Source organism: Epinephelus moara, chromosome 17 (assembly GCF_006386435.1).
Source record: "Epinephelus moara isolate mb chromosome 17, YSFRI_EMoa_1.0, whole genome shotgun sequence".
NCBI lineage: Eukaryota > Metazoa > Chordata > Actinopteri > Perciformes > Serranidae > Epinephelus > Epinephelus moara.
Window position 1 is genome coordinate 26032785 of NC_065522.1, and position 16245 is coordinate 26049029.

The window sequence follows — 16245 nt, forward strand, 5'->3', positions numbered from 1 at the left end:
TTTTTGCTGATTCGGTTCTGCAGGTTCTCTGCTGGTACACTGGAGACGGGGATCAAGCAGTTTGTCTCACTCGGGATAGATTGTGCTTTTTTGGTTCATAGTTTTTGATTGACGTGCGATTTATTCGCGTTTAGAGGGAATTATTTTTACCAGCAATTACCGGATAATGGAAACGTGGGCACAGTTATCTATATAAAATACACAGACAAACTAACTAACTGATTGACTAACATAAACAATTGAAAATTGAAAAAATAATTAGCTTGCACCGTTAGCTCCGGTAAGGGAAAGCAGCTGACCGGAAGTCAGACACAAAAACACGGAAGTTGATCACTATTTACTTCCGTGTTTGAAAATAAGGTGGATACGGCCTGATGATAGACAGCAGGTTGTCAAACTGCCCCTTAGTCATCCTAAAATATTCTTGGAAGCATCCATCATGGAGGAGAAGCTCCTGGACCAACTGGATGTACTCCCCATGATCCACCCTCTTTTTTAGGGTCTCAAGTACCCACACAGATCTCTGTTTCCTTGCGCCCGAAGGACCATTGTATTGATTGTATGGGAATATTAGGAAGTGATGGGATGGTTGCCTGGCAACAATAAAAAGCCACAGCAGACGAAAACATGTCCTGTGTGATCAGGGCCTAACCCCCAAATTCCACCAGATGCGTGTGGGTTGCGTCTGTGCTCCGGCACGGCAGCAGAGCCGATAGGATTCAATTCTAGTCAATGTGTGTGTTTCCACCGGCTGCGGCTGTGCTGCGTTCCGGCTCCGTCACAGCTGCGGCGCTCCGGAGCCCTCCGCAACAGATACGCAGGACTTCTATTTTTGCCGGACGCCTGAGCACAACGCAGCAATTCAGCACAGAGCAGATCGTGCGGGGCAGGAAGTCGAGCACAGAAACAAAATAAAACATCTGTTTTTTTGGGGGGTTTTTTCAAAATAAAATACACAGTGTTCACGGCGAATCATATTTCCCTGCACTACACCTTGAAAACGTCATAATGGGCGGAGGCAGGCCTTAAGTCAACAGGTCAGAGGTTTTCAGACGTCATTTCACCCCGTTGACACCATGGACGAGAAGATATTAATCATGGAGGTGCACCGAGATGTCTTCCTCTGGTTTTGTGGTTCTGTTTATAGAAACTACATCTTGTTATATCACGCGATTATGTGTGAATTCGCGAGATCTCTTGGGTCCTCGTGACTCACACTGTCCGGCACAGCAAACGCAGCAGGTGGGTTTTGACGGACGGCGGAGCACGCAGCGGATAACCAGCGCAGCCGTTCCGCAATGGACACGCATCCAGTGGAATTCCGGCGTAAGGCACCCTTTGGCATCACTATGACCCACGCTGGGTTCTAGGGGTCCCATCTGCAGCAACAGTTGGCACTCACAGTAACTGATGTAATTTAAAGCACTGGTTCCCAACTGGTGTGGGTTGTGGGCCCATTCTGAATGGACCGCAAGTGACCCACGAACATGTCAAGTTTTCAATTCCAGCACAAAGCTTTTATTTTGAAGTGCTGTTTCCTGCTGTAGAGTAAGTGACTAACAGTTACTTGTCAGAGACACCAACCTAGCTCGATGACTTGTCCAAAACCAAGTATGACACTGAATGTATTTAACTTTGTGGACCTTGAACTAATGACTAAGGAGAAATCTGGACCCTGAGGCTGGACCAGTTGGGAACCACTGTTTTAAAGAGAGAGACAGTCTGTGTAGAGTAAGAGAGAGGGGTGGTGGATGGGTCAATCATACAGAGACTTTCACCCAGGAGACCGCTGTTTGTATCCCAGGTGAAATCAAAAGTCAGTGCTGTTTTAACGACACACTTACATGAAACATTACGTACTTTGCTGAACCCCAACTTGTATTGTCTAAACTAACTAGCCGCTACATTTGATAACTTTAACCTTGTGTTAAAATGAGTTTCACCCAGCTGTGCGTCACATACAGATGCCAAAGGGTGTGTTTAAAAGAGCAAATAATGAATTAATATTCACTGAAAATTCCCTGTTGGAAAATATATATGTTAACCTGACACAGTTAACTAAATCCTAACCAAAGTAGGAGAACTTTGTTTCTATTTTTTCTTTAATTGGTATTAAATCACAGCTTTTCCCCCTGCAAACTTCCTGTACAACTATTACATAATTAGGAAACAATAAAATAAAGTGTTCGTCATGGTACAACCTCTCACACAACTCAGAGGTCTTTATATAGTATAAAGGTGTTTCTTCCACTTCACACAATGCTGCCTGTCGGCAGGTGTTTAAATACGTGGGGGGATGTTTATCAGTGAACAGCAAAGAAAACATGTTGTTTACTTGCAACCAGCATGTGTGTGTCAGCATCTGAGAGTGAGACGGTGTACGTGTGCCCCTTACCTGCACACTTCTTACAGATGACCACACCCAGATTGACAGACGCCCACTCCGGCTGCGGGGCGCGACAGTCGGCGCAGCTCCTGTTGGCCTCGTTGAACCAGATCTTCTCTGCCACTTCATAGTCGGAGAGTGTCTCAGCGATCGATTCCTGGACCGCTTCAATCCACTCCTCCTTCTCCCGTTCTGACTCGGCTGTGAAGCTGCAACAATTGATTTTTTGGCCCCCCACCCCAACACATGCCTCACTGTTATTGATTTGATTTGAGAGAGCAATTAAACAGCATAGTATCGCTTGGCAGGGTTACGGGGGTGTGCGGTATTTGGAGTAGTTTTGGGGGGGCTGCTGAGTGTGTATGTCTATGTGTGATTGCAATAGATTTGGTGAAATTGATAGGGGGAGTGGGAAGAGGGGGCGACGGGGCAGGTAAATCAATCTGTCTCACCTTGCACCACTAAAATCTATGAAGTGCTAATGCAGGACAGTTTTTCAGGATATTATTTCTATATTACACTCAGGAAAAGTTGAGGAATGGTGATGGGAGACGACTATAAACCAAACACGTTTACAGCTTCAATATACATTTAAAAAAGTCATGTTTAACAGTCTTGTTCGATCAGGACTTGAATCAAGAGCTCTGTCAGTCTGAAAGTGAGAAAATGCTGATGGCAGGGGTGCAGCTACAGACTTAAAGCTGGGGTAAGAAGAAAACTGTGGCTCTCCCCTCTCTGTCCTAAGCCCCTCCCTCCAGATCCACGGGCATATGCATACTTTCATACAGTAACCTAGTGTTTCCCATACACTGACTTATCTAATCTTATTTCCTTGTACAGTTGCACACAGCTCATTCACTCAGTCTCTCTTTAGCCCGCCATCTCTCTTTATCAGACCAAAAATGAGACAAGAATTAGCAAGCTAGCCACCTCACAGTCCCTCCACCTCGCTCCCCGCCACTGAGGACTGCTTTGCCAGGAAGAGAGTGGGCAGCAGGAGGAGACGAAACCTTTGGTCGGTGGCTACAGCAGCTTAAATTCATTCAAGCGCCAGATGTCACAGCAGCACCATTTCTAATCTGTGTAACAGCAGCAACAGAAAGTTTGCTAATCTGGCCGGGGAGTCAAGGTTGTCCAGTCCCCTGGAGCTAGGACTTGCGCTGGATGGATTCAGGTGGCTGTGGTTGCTGACTGGGGGCTGTCTTCAGAGCTGCTCCCCGCTCTCCTCCTGGCGAGGTGGTCTGTAGCGGCGGGGAGTGAGGTGGAGGACACTGTGATTCTAGGCTCTAGCTAACATTAGCTGTGAGCCTTTAGCACCATTGAGCAGAACGCTAAAGCATTATAATCGACGGTGTCAAAAGCTGCACTGAGGTCCAGGAGTACAAGGACTGAACACATGCCCTCATCAGCAGCCACTGAAAGGTAATCGCTGCGATACTTACGGAAGCCAGAGATTTTGGATATAAAAGGTAACTTGGATATAGGTCTAAAATTTGGAGGGAGAGAGGGATCCAGACCAGGTTTTTTAGCAGAGGGTTCACACATGCAGTTTTAAAATAATCAGGGACACAACCAGTTAAACTGCGAAAAAGAGAGAGCAAGCAAGCCTTAACAGAGTCCAATACTTTTAGTATTGCTGTCAGGGCCCCGAGGCTCTGGAACAGTCTGCCCAAGGAAATCAAGTCGGCCGAGACAGAAATCTGTTTCAGTGCCTTCTTAAAACATACTTTTATCGGAGAGTCTTTCCTGATTTTACTCGTCTTATATTTCGTCAGTTTTTATACACAAAAGTATTTTTATCAGTTTTTTTAAAAGTTGTTTTCATGTCTTGTCTGTTTTAATTATTGACATGTGAAGCACTTTGTAACTCTGTTTTGAAAAGGGCTTTATACATGAAGATTAGTATTACAGTATTATTAAGTATTAGCAACATTTTCCCTCCACGTCTGAAATGCCTCACCAATACTGACACACATTTTATTTTGCTTTTGTCAGACCCTCTTTTGGACACTCTTTTTGAGCCTGTCTTCCTTTTCTGGGTTGCTTAGCAGTGTAGGCAGTTGTTACCAAAGCTGGAATAGCAACTTTCTCTGCAGGATTCTTTGCCATTGAATCAGACATTCACCGAAGGTACCTGAACATGCATCTCCATTTTCAGAACAGCCTAAAGGAACGCCCTCTCTCTGAAGTGACCTGTGATTGACCAGAGTCTACCGTCACGGCCTAAATTTTTAAAGCTTAAAAACAGAAGTCTTGTATTCTCTCAGTCCATTTAAATTACAGTATGCTCTGAGTGTATTATGGGATTTTTGCCCAAATGACTGACTGAATGAATGAAATTAAACTTCCTTTAACTGTAGTCATGACACAGTGCACTGTGTCTTGAGTGACCTGGAGGGTGGACAGTTCAATGAGAGGGTGGTGTCACTCTCAATTCTCTGCACGAGGGTGCATCCTTACATTTAACGATCTTTTCTTTCTTCTAGCTGCTCTGCTGTCACAGCAATATTTTCCCTGTCTTCAGTCATGCACGTGTCCATGTAGAAGCCAGTGAGGAACCTAGTGATGCATATACTATACATAAGTCAGTCATCGACTTTCTCCAGGACAAATCGAGCTGTGGAAACCCTAAATCACCCTCAAATCCTCCACCCAAGAACAAAGATTTTGCAAGAAGACGACTGTAACTCAAAGCACATGTAAACACACCAAATGAAATTTTCTACATCAACCCTGTAGCCAAGGGGGAACAATTAGATAGAGCATATATCAGGATATTTTGCGTGACGTCTAGTGTCAATATTTTTATTACAACTTTTAACGTTTTGTGATATGCTGTACATAAATTACTTTTTTTTTTTTGTGAACTGCAAATGATGTCCTCAAACGCCCCCACAGCACTCAGGTGAGGTCAGGGCTTAATAAAAAGGTAGCAACCAGGTGTCAGACCACAAGGAGCAGGCATCCAAGACATACAGCACCAAAAAATGTGAGGCAAAGTGCCAAACAACAATCAATCTGGGGTCGGCTTTTAGTTTCATTCCCACTAGCAAGCGTGTTCGCCGACAATCCTGCATAGTATACCTTTAAAATAAGGTAAAGTTAGACTTGACATCCATGCATCGATATAATACTGACGGGCAAAATGCTATGATATTATGCCATATTGATTTTTTCCCGACCACTACATGATATGATTCCCACCCCTACAACCTTTACCTCATCCAACACCTTTGGGATGAACGGGAGCAGTTTGAGTGCACATGTGCCGACCGTGCATGTTTCCAATTTCCTATTTTTACCAACTTCACTTTCTCTGGACTTGTTAATTCCCCGAAGACGCACCCCAGAGCGCCACAGGAAGTCATTCCTGCCTGTAGCCATCAACCTGTACAACTCAAGAGTGTCAGCAGCTGAGGGAGTAGACTGGCATCTGGACGCATAAGTATTCATTAGGTACAATTATTCAACTGTGCAATATTCTTCAGTATACAACTTAATCATGCACATAACTGTACATATTTCTTATGTTACTTTTGTTCTATTCTTGTTTTATTCTATTGATGTATATTTTGTAGTTAAATTTCACACTTAAAGCCTCAGCACAGTGAAGATATATATTTTATTTTTAATATTTCTATATCTGAAGCACTAGTGTTAAACACCACAGCATAATGCACATTCTATTTTTTATTTTTATTTTAATGTATATTTCCATTTCTATTTTATTTTATTTATTTATTTTCATTAATTGCTTTAAATTTACATACTTCTATTTCATACTTTTTTTTTACTTCTTATAATTCTCTATTCTTAAATTTACACTATTTCTATTTTAATATGCAATTTCATTTCAATTTCTTTTTTTTAATTAAATTTTATTTTATTTTTTATTTTCATTATTTATTTTTATTTTATTGCTTTAAATTTACATACTTCTATTTCATACTCTTATTCTTACTTATTATTCTTTATTCTTAAATTTACACTATCTTTATTTTAATGTACAATTTCATTTCAATATCTATTTTATTTTATTTATTAAATTTATTTTATCTTATTTCATATTTTATTTCATTTTATTTTATTTATTAAATTTTATTTTATTTATTTTTTAACTTATTTTATTTAAATTTTTTATTTCATTTTATTTTATTCTTTTTCTTTTTTTTTATTGCTTTAAATTTACATATTTTTATTTCATACACTTATTCTTACTTCTTATAGTTCTCTATTCTTAACATTGGAGTGACAAAACCAATCACAATTTCCCCTCAGGGATCAATAAAATATCTCTGATTCTGATTCTGATTCAGATTCTGAATGCCGACTGCGGGTCGGGGCCTTCCTGCACGACACCAGCGCCTGACCTCACTCATGCTCATGTGGCTGAATGGAAGCAGATCACTGGCAGTCTGGCGTCCACATACTTCTGTCCATAGTGTGTTTTTTACAAGAGCAGCTTTAAGTTAAGTTGAATTGGCTACGTCTCATCTAGTAATTAAACTGATGCAACGAGAGAGGTCAAACCAGTAATGCCTGCACTGTCACAGCTCCCAAATTGGGATTCTTTCAGAACACTCAGTCACCTGTCTCTAAATCCATCCACACACACACACACACACACACACACAGTAACGACTGGATATGTCCATTAACTGTCTAACAAGCACTTATAAAGACACGTCACGGGGACAGACAGCTTTTAGTGATGGAGAGGATGGCGTGTGTATTTTGGAGAAGTTGCTGAATGTACTGAGTAACTCCAAATTAGATGAGTGTATAAGTGTATGTAACAAGCAATCTGTGCGCATGTGTGAGCTTAAGCGAGAGCGGCGATAAGAGGAGAAGACAGACAGCGAGATCGACGCAGATATAAAACTGAGGGGAAAGAGAGAGACACAGAGTCTTAGCTTGACTGAAAGAAGCACTTAGAACCGAGAAATGGGACCGCTGGTCTCCATGGCAACCTGGCGACCGGTGTAAAGTAAGACAGAGGGTGAGGGCGGTGGAGGGGGAGAGAAAAGGAGACGATGGGGAGGGGAAGCTTTTGCCCGGAGCAGAGGATGTGCACCGGGCCCGCCTCGCCCAAGTAACCCAGCAGAGATCGATAGGTTGATTGGGTTCAGCCGCTCTGTGCCCACCGGTCTCTGCCCAGGGCCCGTCTAAAGAGATGACTGCTCACATCGTCTGCTGAACTGCAACACGGCCTCCAAAACCACAGAGGAGCAGAGGGAGGCAGGAGGCAGTGCCAGAGTGTGTGCAGGTTCCCAAGCCGCACAGTTTCCAATATGAAGTGAAGGCTGGTCTCAGGTGAGGCCGCAAAATCAACCACAGCTTTAACCACAACAGTTGGTTATATGAGGTGCATATAAAATAAAAGCTCATTTCAGAGGTGGAGTGGTTTTAAAATGTTTTACAATAATAATCAAACTGCTGCCTTTGCTGTGACTGTAAACTCAGTCATAACTAAGCTGTTTGCAAGCACAGCTTTGCACTGAAATTACAAGCGGTCTCACATATTGTTGAAATGTGTCAATCAGCATCACAGCCACAGGCGTCAGCCGTCCATCATCTCCTCCCCGTCACAAACTACAGTCACAGAGCGCTCATGTTACTCCACGCTGCTCCCGTGTAATTATCTGGAACGTCATCAGAGCTCAAAGTAAGCTAAGAGTGCAGCGAGCAGCGTGCTCCGAGGATATGACAAATACACAGCAGGTCCAGAACAAGTCCCAAACTCCTAGTCCTAGTTAAGGTTTTCTCATGATAAAACTGGCTGCACAAATGCCAGGTTCACACTACATGAAAATTTTTGTCTGTTCTGACAGTCACTATGTCAGATTAGGTGACGTGACAGACTCCACGATGGTACACACCAGTCATCCCCAGTTGTCTTTCACAACCCGCATGATGTCATCTGATTGTTCTTGTCCTACTTTTACTATTATTACTATTATTTCAGTCACTGTGGCTGTTCACGTGCCAGCTGAAATGTTATTATAGTAATGTAAGGCCCTGGACACATGCCGCATCTTTAACCGCCTGGAAACGCGAGGTCAGACGCTGGGCGCTATTTTTGGGCCTGTTTTATGCCAGCTTTCAAAAGCGCGGCAATAGATTGTGTCTATGGTTGCTCATTCTCGGAACCCATCGGCTGTATTCGGCGTCTGACATTCACTGAATGTAGAGTCTGTATATAGAGACTAGTGGTTGCTAAGTGGTTGCATCTACACTGAAAACAACATATTCGAGGGAGCAAAAAACACGGCCTGTGTGAGACCACTAAAGCGCCACCAGATGGCAGGAGCTACATTTGAAGCATCGCATGCAAACTATGCAAGTCACTGAATCCTCTGCAACAAGTTCCTGCAAATGTTTCACAATAAAAGCCTGTTAAGAAAATGAAGGGATTCTCTCAACCAAAGTTATAAGGGGCTTTTAATTTGAAACAGATACAGGAAGCATTGAGTTAGTCCATGTGGTAATGTCCCTATAGAGGAAATATCCAAAACCTTGGGGTGTTGTTGTCGTACGGTTGTCTACGGCAGCAGATCGATTTGTGTTCCTATTGGTCAAAGTGACGGCTGTGACGGGAGCAGTGGTGGAGGACAAAAAGAAAATCAAACATGCTAGACGTTCTGTCAGGACATCGTGAGGTTGGTTGACGTCGACGTTCTGTCAGGACATCGTGAGGTTGGTTGACGTCTACTGTGACACACTACAGGTGATGAAACAGTGGATTATCACATATTACACACATAATGTCATTTACGATCCGAGCCGACGCTGTACAACGCTGNATGCTAGACGTTCTGTCAGGACATCGTGAGGTTGGTTGACGTCTACTGTGACACACTACAGGTGATGAAACATTGGATTATCACATATTACACACATAATGTCATTTACGATCCGAGCCGACACTGTACAACGCTGCTTTGGGCTATAATCGTGTAGTGTGTACCAGGCATAAGTCTTCTCCTTAAGGTTTCCTAAAAATGTACTCCATACCATTGCAGTAAGGACCTGAGCAACCAAAGCAAGGTAAAAAAAAAAAAAAACAACTCACCGACTCTGTCTGAACTGTAACACGACTGAGTTTATGGTGATGGTGTTCTGCGACCAAGAGAACCCAGGAGATGGATACGCTTTTGATTTTACACTATAGATTTGACTAAATTAATTTTCATTGTAATTTCTTCCTACAGTTGTTTTCAGTTTTCTGGTATTTTGGGGGTCAAATTTACTTTTAGTTTGTGATTTCTATGTTTGTATTCCTCTAATAGTATTAGAGGAAACTTTTACCGCTGTAAAAATCTGTTTCAACACAGTAAATAGGTTGACGTTTTTCTTTAACTGAGGAAACCTTTTGAGGGATTCTGTACAACTGTGTAAGTAAGCCTCAAACTTAAGGAGAAAACTTAAGGTGTTTTATGCAACCACTCCCTGGTTCTTAAACTTTTTAAACCGCGTACCACCTATTAAGTGCCACCACTATAGCCCCTTACCCACTGCACAAAAAAACGTACTGGGAAAGGCTACAAACAGCATTGTTGTAGATTCCTCCGCCTACCACTAGAGGGAGCATCTGCGCCACCAGTGCGACACAAGCCACAGTTCACTTTCTTGCTAAGTGTTAGATGAGAAGAGCGATGCTATTCGTCTGTCCAAAAAAGCCAATAGATTGTTGGCTTAGCATAAAAATAAGAAACAAAGGGAAACAGCTAGACCGGTTATCTACCCTCTCTTGGCCAGGTGCTGTGACTTCCCAAGACTTATTGTCGCCATGAGGTTGCCAGGCAGCCAACAAAAACTCTGGCACACAACTCCCCCGTAAAACCAAAACTTTTGTTTCATACACCACAGATTAAACAAAATTAAAATAATGTGTCTACTCCAGGTCGGGGGGGAGGTCCTGCCTCAGGTGGAGGAGTTTAAGTATCTCGGGATCTTGTTCACAAGTGAGGGTAGGATGGAGCGGGAGATTGACAGGCGGATTGGGGCGGCGTCAGCAGTGATGCAGGCACTTAACCGGTCCGTTGTGGTGAAGAGGGAGCTTAGCCAGAAAGTGAAGCTCTCGATTTACCGGTCGATCTACGTTCAAACCCTCACCTATGGTCACAAGCTCGAGATCGCGAGTACAAGCGGCCGAAATGAGTTTCCTCCGCAGGGTGGCTAAGCTCAGCCTTAGAGATAGGGTGAGGAGCTCGGACATCCGGGCGGGACTTGGAGTAGAGCCGCTGCTCCTCCACATCAAGAGAAGCCAGTTGAGGTGGTTCGGGCATCTGGTAAGGATGCCTTCCGGACGCCTCCCTTGGGAGGTGTTCTGGGCATGTCCAACCGGGAGGAGACCTTGGGCCGCCCCAGGACACGCTGGAGGGATTACATCGCCCGGCTGGCCTGGGAACGCCTCGGGGTTCCCTTGGAAGTGGCTGGGGAGAGGACTGTCTGGGCTTCTTTGCTGAGACTGCTGCCCCCGTGACCTGGACCCGGATAAGCGGAGGACGACGAGTACGAGTCTGACGAGTAAAATAATGTGTTAATTAACAAGCTCTGAAGGTTTTGGTGGATGGATTTTGCTAACTTTAGACAGGGGCAGTTTCCCCCTGTTTCCAGTCTTCATGCTAAGCTAAGCTAACTTCCTCCTGGCTGTAGCTTTTCATATCTAACTCACAGACATGAGAGTGGCATCATTCTTCTCATGTAACTCTGGGCAAGAAAGCAATTAAGTGTATTTCCCAAAACTTTTGCATTAAAAAAAAGCATATCCAACATAACCTTCATGGTGTGGAGTTAAGAACACTGCTCTTTACAGTCGGCTTTATGGTCCCCTGTTCACCCGAGGACCCTGTATCAGTCCCCACTCATGAAAATGTATGTTTTATAAAATGTAAAATGACAAATTTGTAAATCCAATTTTGGTGTGCAGTCGCTTGACGTTCTTTGTATAATTCTCAATTACAGTAAGCATTTAATGCTAAGTTTAAAAGTTTACCCTCACTGGTGCCCTTTATCCATTTTGCCTTTCAAGCCATTTATGCTCGGCCACTCTACACACGACATGTGAGGAAATCTAATTCTTCATGAATGATGAATGGGCATTACAATCCTCTTGCATGATTTTGCATAATGTACGTAATGGTAGGGGAGTCAAATATAAAGTGGTTTATATTATTACATAAACGTTTTTGATAAAAAATAATGCTTACATTTAAATATCAATGGCAGGTAATTAGCACATGTTGAAGAGGCGCCATATGTCTTTCAGAATCCAGGTGACATGACAGCGTGTCATTCTCAATCGCATTTATGACTGAGAGAACAAAGTGCTTTGAGCAGTTCATTCACTGTTCAAAAAGAATCCTATACAGTGAATTTTACAGGGTCAAATATGTCTGAAAGTGCAACTGGAACTGTGAATGCCAGTCACCAACACCTCTGAATAAATCTCCGCTTCACAGCTTCGACCAAGTATAAATTAGTTATTCCAATCCAAAGATAAGAAAAATGAATAATCAATCACTATGACCATAAATATAAAAGCTGTTACAATAAAACACCTCAAGGTAATAGGCTGATACTCACAAAAGATAAATGGATGGAGCATTTGACCTAGAGTTGGATTAGACTGACCTAAAGCGGTGCTCAGGAAGGCATAAGAAGGTTAAACAAGGATAGAGGAAGAGTGAAGTGTATCCAGTGGCTGTGGTGATTCTTCAGTTCATCTCTTGTAAGTTCACCACCTTCATGGACGTGCAAGAGGCTACTAAATTGCTGAAGTGCCACTTGAAAGGGGACCTATTATGCTTTTCCTTATTTCCTGTCATATATAATTTTACAATGTTGGATGTTCATTTTAAACATGAACAAAGTTTCAAATAATAAGGTAAAGGTATGTAAAGTCATCCCTGTGAGCAAAGACGCACTTTACTGCAAGTCTTAACATTACGTACACTGCTACATGTAGCTAAATGCGAACATCACGGAAATGTGTAATCTTTGTTGTCAATGTTTTTAATTTCTCCCCGATTTCAGAAAATGTTCCTGCTGAAACATGTAAGATTGGGAACAGAAGCTTTAATTAGTGATTTTTCACGGAAGAAAGTGCCACTATACTCCGTGATAGTCATTAGCCCGCTCCAAGCACACTGATACATGTAGCTACATACTAACATCAGAGAAACATGTAATCTTGGTTGCTGAAGGTTGTGAATATTTTGGTTTAGAAGCATTATTACTGATTTTACATATTACAAAGCACCACTATACTCTGTTGTAATCATTCCACGGCTATAAGTATGATGCTACATGTAGCTACATACTAACATTAGTAAAACTTGCTGGTGTTGTTAATTTCTCCTTGATTTCAGATCATATTCCTGCTGAAACATGTTCGATTATGAAGGCTGTCACAGTCAAAAATGCCTCTATACTCTGTTACAGCCATTCCCCAGCTACAGGTAGGCCACACTGCTACATGTGGCTACATGCTAATGTCAGGGAAACATGTAATCTTGGTTACCTCTTGGTTATCGATGCTGTTAGTTTCTTCTTGATTTTGGATCATATTCTTGCTGGGATATGTCTGGTCGTGTTAGAAGATTTTCTCGTGATGTTTCATGGCAGAAAGTGCCCCAAGTATCTGTTACAGTCATTTCCCAGCTGCAAGCACACTGCTACATGTAGCTACAGGCTAACATCAGGGAAACGTGTAATCTTGGTTACTGATGTTGTTAACTGCTCCCTAATTTTGAATCATATTCCTGCTGGAATATATCTGGTTGTGTTTAGAAGCTTTTCTTATGTTTTTTTATAATAGAAAGTGCCTCTATTATCTATCACAGTCATTCCCCAGCTGCAAGCACACTGCTACATGTAGCTACTTGCTAACATTAGAGAAACATGTAATCTTGGCTGCTGAAGGTTGTGAATATTTTGGTTCAGAAGCATTATTACTGATTTTACATATTACAAAGCACCACTATACTCTGTTGTAATCATTCCACGGCTACAAGTATGATGCTACATGTAGCTACATGTAATCATTCCACGGCTACAAGTATGATGCTACATGTAGCTACATGCTAGCATCAGTAAAACTTGCTGGTGTTGTTAATTTCTCCTTGATTTCAGATCATATTCCTGCTGAAACATGTTCGATTATGAAGGCTGTCACAGTAAAAAATGCCTCTATACTCTGTTACAGTCATTCCCCAGCTACAGGTAGGCCACACTGCTACATGTGGCTACATGCTAATGTCAGGGAAACATGTAATCTTGGTTACCTCTTGGTTACCGATGCTGTTAATTACTTCTTGATTTTGGATCATATTCTTGCTGGGATATGTCTGGTCGTGTTAGAAGATTTTCTCATGATGTTTCATGGCAGAAAGTGCCCCAAGTATCTGTTACAGTCATTTCCCAGCTGCAAGTACACTGCTACATGTAGCTACATACTAATGTCAGGGAAACTTGTAATCTTGGTTACTGAGGTTGTTATTTTCTTCCTAATTTAGAATCATATTCCTGCTGGAACATATCTGGTTGTGTTTAGAAGCTTTTTTCTTTTGGGTTTTATGTTGAAAGTGCCCCTATTATCCAATACAGTCATGTAGCTACTTGCTAACATCAGGGAAACATGTAATCTTGGTTGTCGATGTTGTTTATTTTTCCCAGATTACAGATCAGATTCCTGCTGGAACCTGTCCAGTTGTGTTCAGAAGCTTTAATTGGTAATTTTACACAGTAGAAAGTGCCATTATACTCACATCCCCAGCTGCAAAAAAACAGCTACATGTAGCTACATGCTAACATCAGGGAAACATATAGTGTTGGTTCCTGATGTTGTTACTTTCCCCCAGATTTCTCATCACATTCATGCTGGAACATGTCCAGTTGTAAAGATATTGGTTCAGAGGGTTTAATTGGTGATTTTTCGCAGGAGACAGTGCCAATATCCTCCAAGTCATCTATCAGCTGCAAGTTCACGGTAACATGTAGCTACAAGCTAACATCAGAGAAACATGTAATCTTGGTTGCCACTATTGTTAATTTCTCTCTGTTTTCGGATTATATTCCTGCTGGAACTTGTCTGGTTGTGAAGATTTTGGTTTAAAGGCTTTATTGATGATTTTTCATGGTAGAAAATACCTCTGTAGCTGTAAGTATGATGCTACATGAAGCTATATGCTAACATCAGGGAAACATGTAATCTTTGTTGCCAGTGTTGTCAACTTCTCCCAGATTTCAGATTTTATTCCTGCTGGAACATGTCCATTTGTGAAGATTTCTGTTTAGAAGCTTTTATGGAGACATTTTTATTTCCAGCTGCAAGTACACCACCACAAAACAGAAACCAAAAATACATCTATGAACCACAAAATGAGCATAAAAGATCCTCTTGAAGATCAGGGTGCTCATGCTCCTTTTGCCAATTTGAGAGTAAAATAAAAACATCACAAAAATACCACTTCCACAACTGCCAAATACTGGCAAAAAATCTAACATCTGGCCAACTTTTAAGGCTGATATTAACAGATACCAAGAGTAAACTAATATACTAAGAAGTCTTTTCGAGGAAACAATGTACTTTTTTCCAATTTTAGAGGAACAAAGGCCGTTAGAGGGAGTTATAAGTTCACATTTTTTGAAGTCTGCCTTCAAACAATACCTACATATCCACATGAATGTATGTAATTGTAAAACAGAGAGTTAAGATGGCCTTGAAAATTGTAAAGCTAATATCTTCAAAGGGTCATTTTATCCACACTACAAACACTTGCCCTTATAATGTCTGTCAATGCAGTACAGATAAAGTAGTTTTGGGGGGTTGTCTGCTGCCACCTTGATACAATAGAGCTGAAAGGAAAGCAGTGTGTTTGTGCTGCTCAAAGCTTTGGAAAATTAAATTTGAAAAACTCAACGGCAACATGTCCTTCAAAAAACAATGATAATCCAAAGACCTCGCTGTCGAGAGTTTTCATAAGGAAACATTTTCTGTCTAAGGTAAAAAAAATAATAATAATTGTGAAACTGTCCACAGCTCTCAATACACACCAGACAAACACAAAACAAACCAGACAAACATGGATTTTCTCCAATATGCCCTTGAGCTAGGCATTTATCCGCAGCTTTACTTTAGTAGATGTGCTTTCTGATCAAGAGCACAAAGTTTTCCTTTTCTCCAAAGTTGGGTGTCTTTGCCCGTGCACTGCTCTCCGCCTCATTGTCATTCTCTCTCCTCATAAAAGTCTGCTACTGCATCTACCACAGCGGGCTGAACGCTCTGTCCATTTAACGGCAGCAAAACAATGGAAAAGCCAAAGTGAGTCTCCACAGCTTAAAGTGATTAGATGAGTTTCTCACTAATCCCCACCTTGAGCAGGTAGGAGAACGCTCCCAGGGCTACCAATCGATTTGATCCACACACACTCTCGCACACACTCGCACACACACAATAAAAACCCTTTCAGCAATCACCTCATCAAAACAATTCAGGAGACCTGAGCTCATTTTAATTCCACCTCTTTTTTTTTGTTCCACACAAAATGGCAATTACGTTCAGCGTATTAACGAAGCTGCCAAACGATGGGACCATTAAGGGAGCTGACACAAACAGATCGATCGGACATACAACAGACAGGTAGAGGAATGAGGGGGGAAAAAATCTTTACACAAGGCAACTGGCACAGAGAGGAAGGGGTAAAAGAAGAGGAGAGAATAGTGAACAAGCGAGCACAAACAAACAAGGCGTGCTTTGTCCAGGCAGCTGTGACGGTTGTATTCTAAATGGGCCATTACAGCACAAACAAGCAGCGCACTCATTGATTGTTGGGCCCTCGGGGACTGGAGTCACC

General features: G+C 42.0%; 1 protein-coding gene across 2 annotated transcripts in view; it reads right to left on the reverse strand.

The window, feature by feature from the left end:
- Positions 1-16245, reverse strand: part of arap2 (ArfGAP with RhoGAP domain, ankyrin repeat and PH domain 2) — a 227178-nt gene that overhangs the window by 122839 nt on the left and 88094 nt on the right. For both annotated transcript variants that reach the window (XM_050067659.1, XM_050067658.1), the window contains exon 12: positions 2396-2595. In XM_050067659.1, the coding sequence (XP_049923616.1) occupies positions 2396-2595 (200 nt within the window). The remainder of the gene's footprint in view (positions 1-2395; positions 2596-16245) is intronic.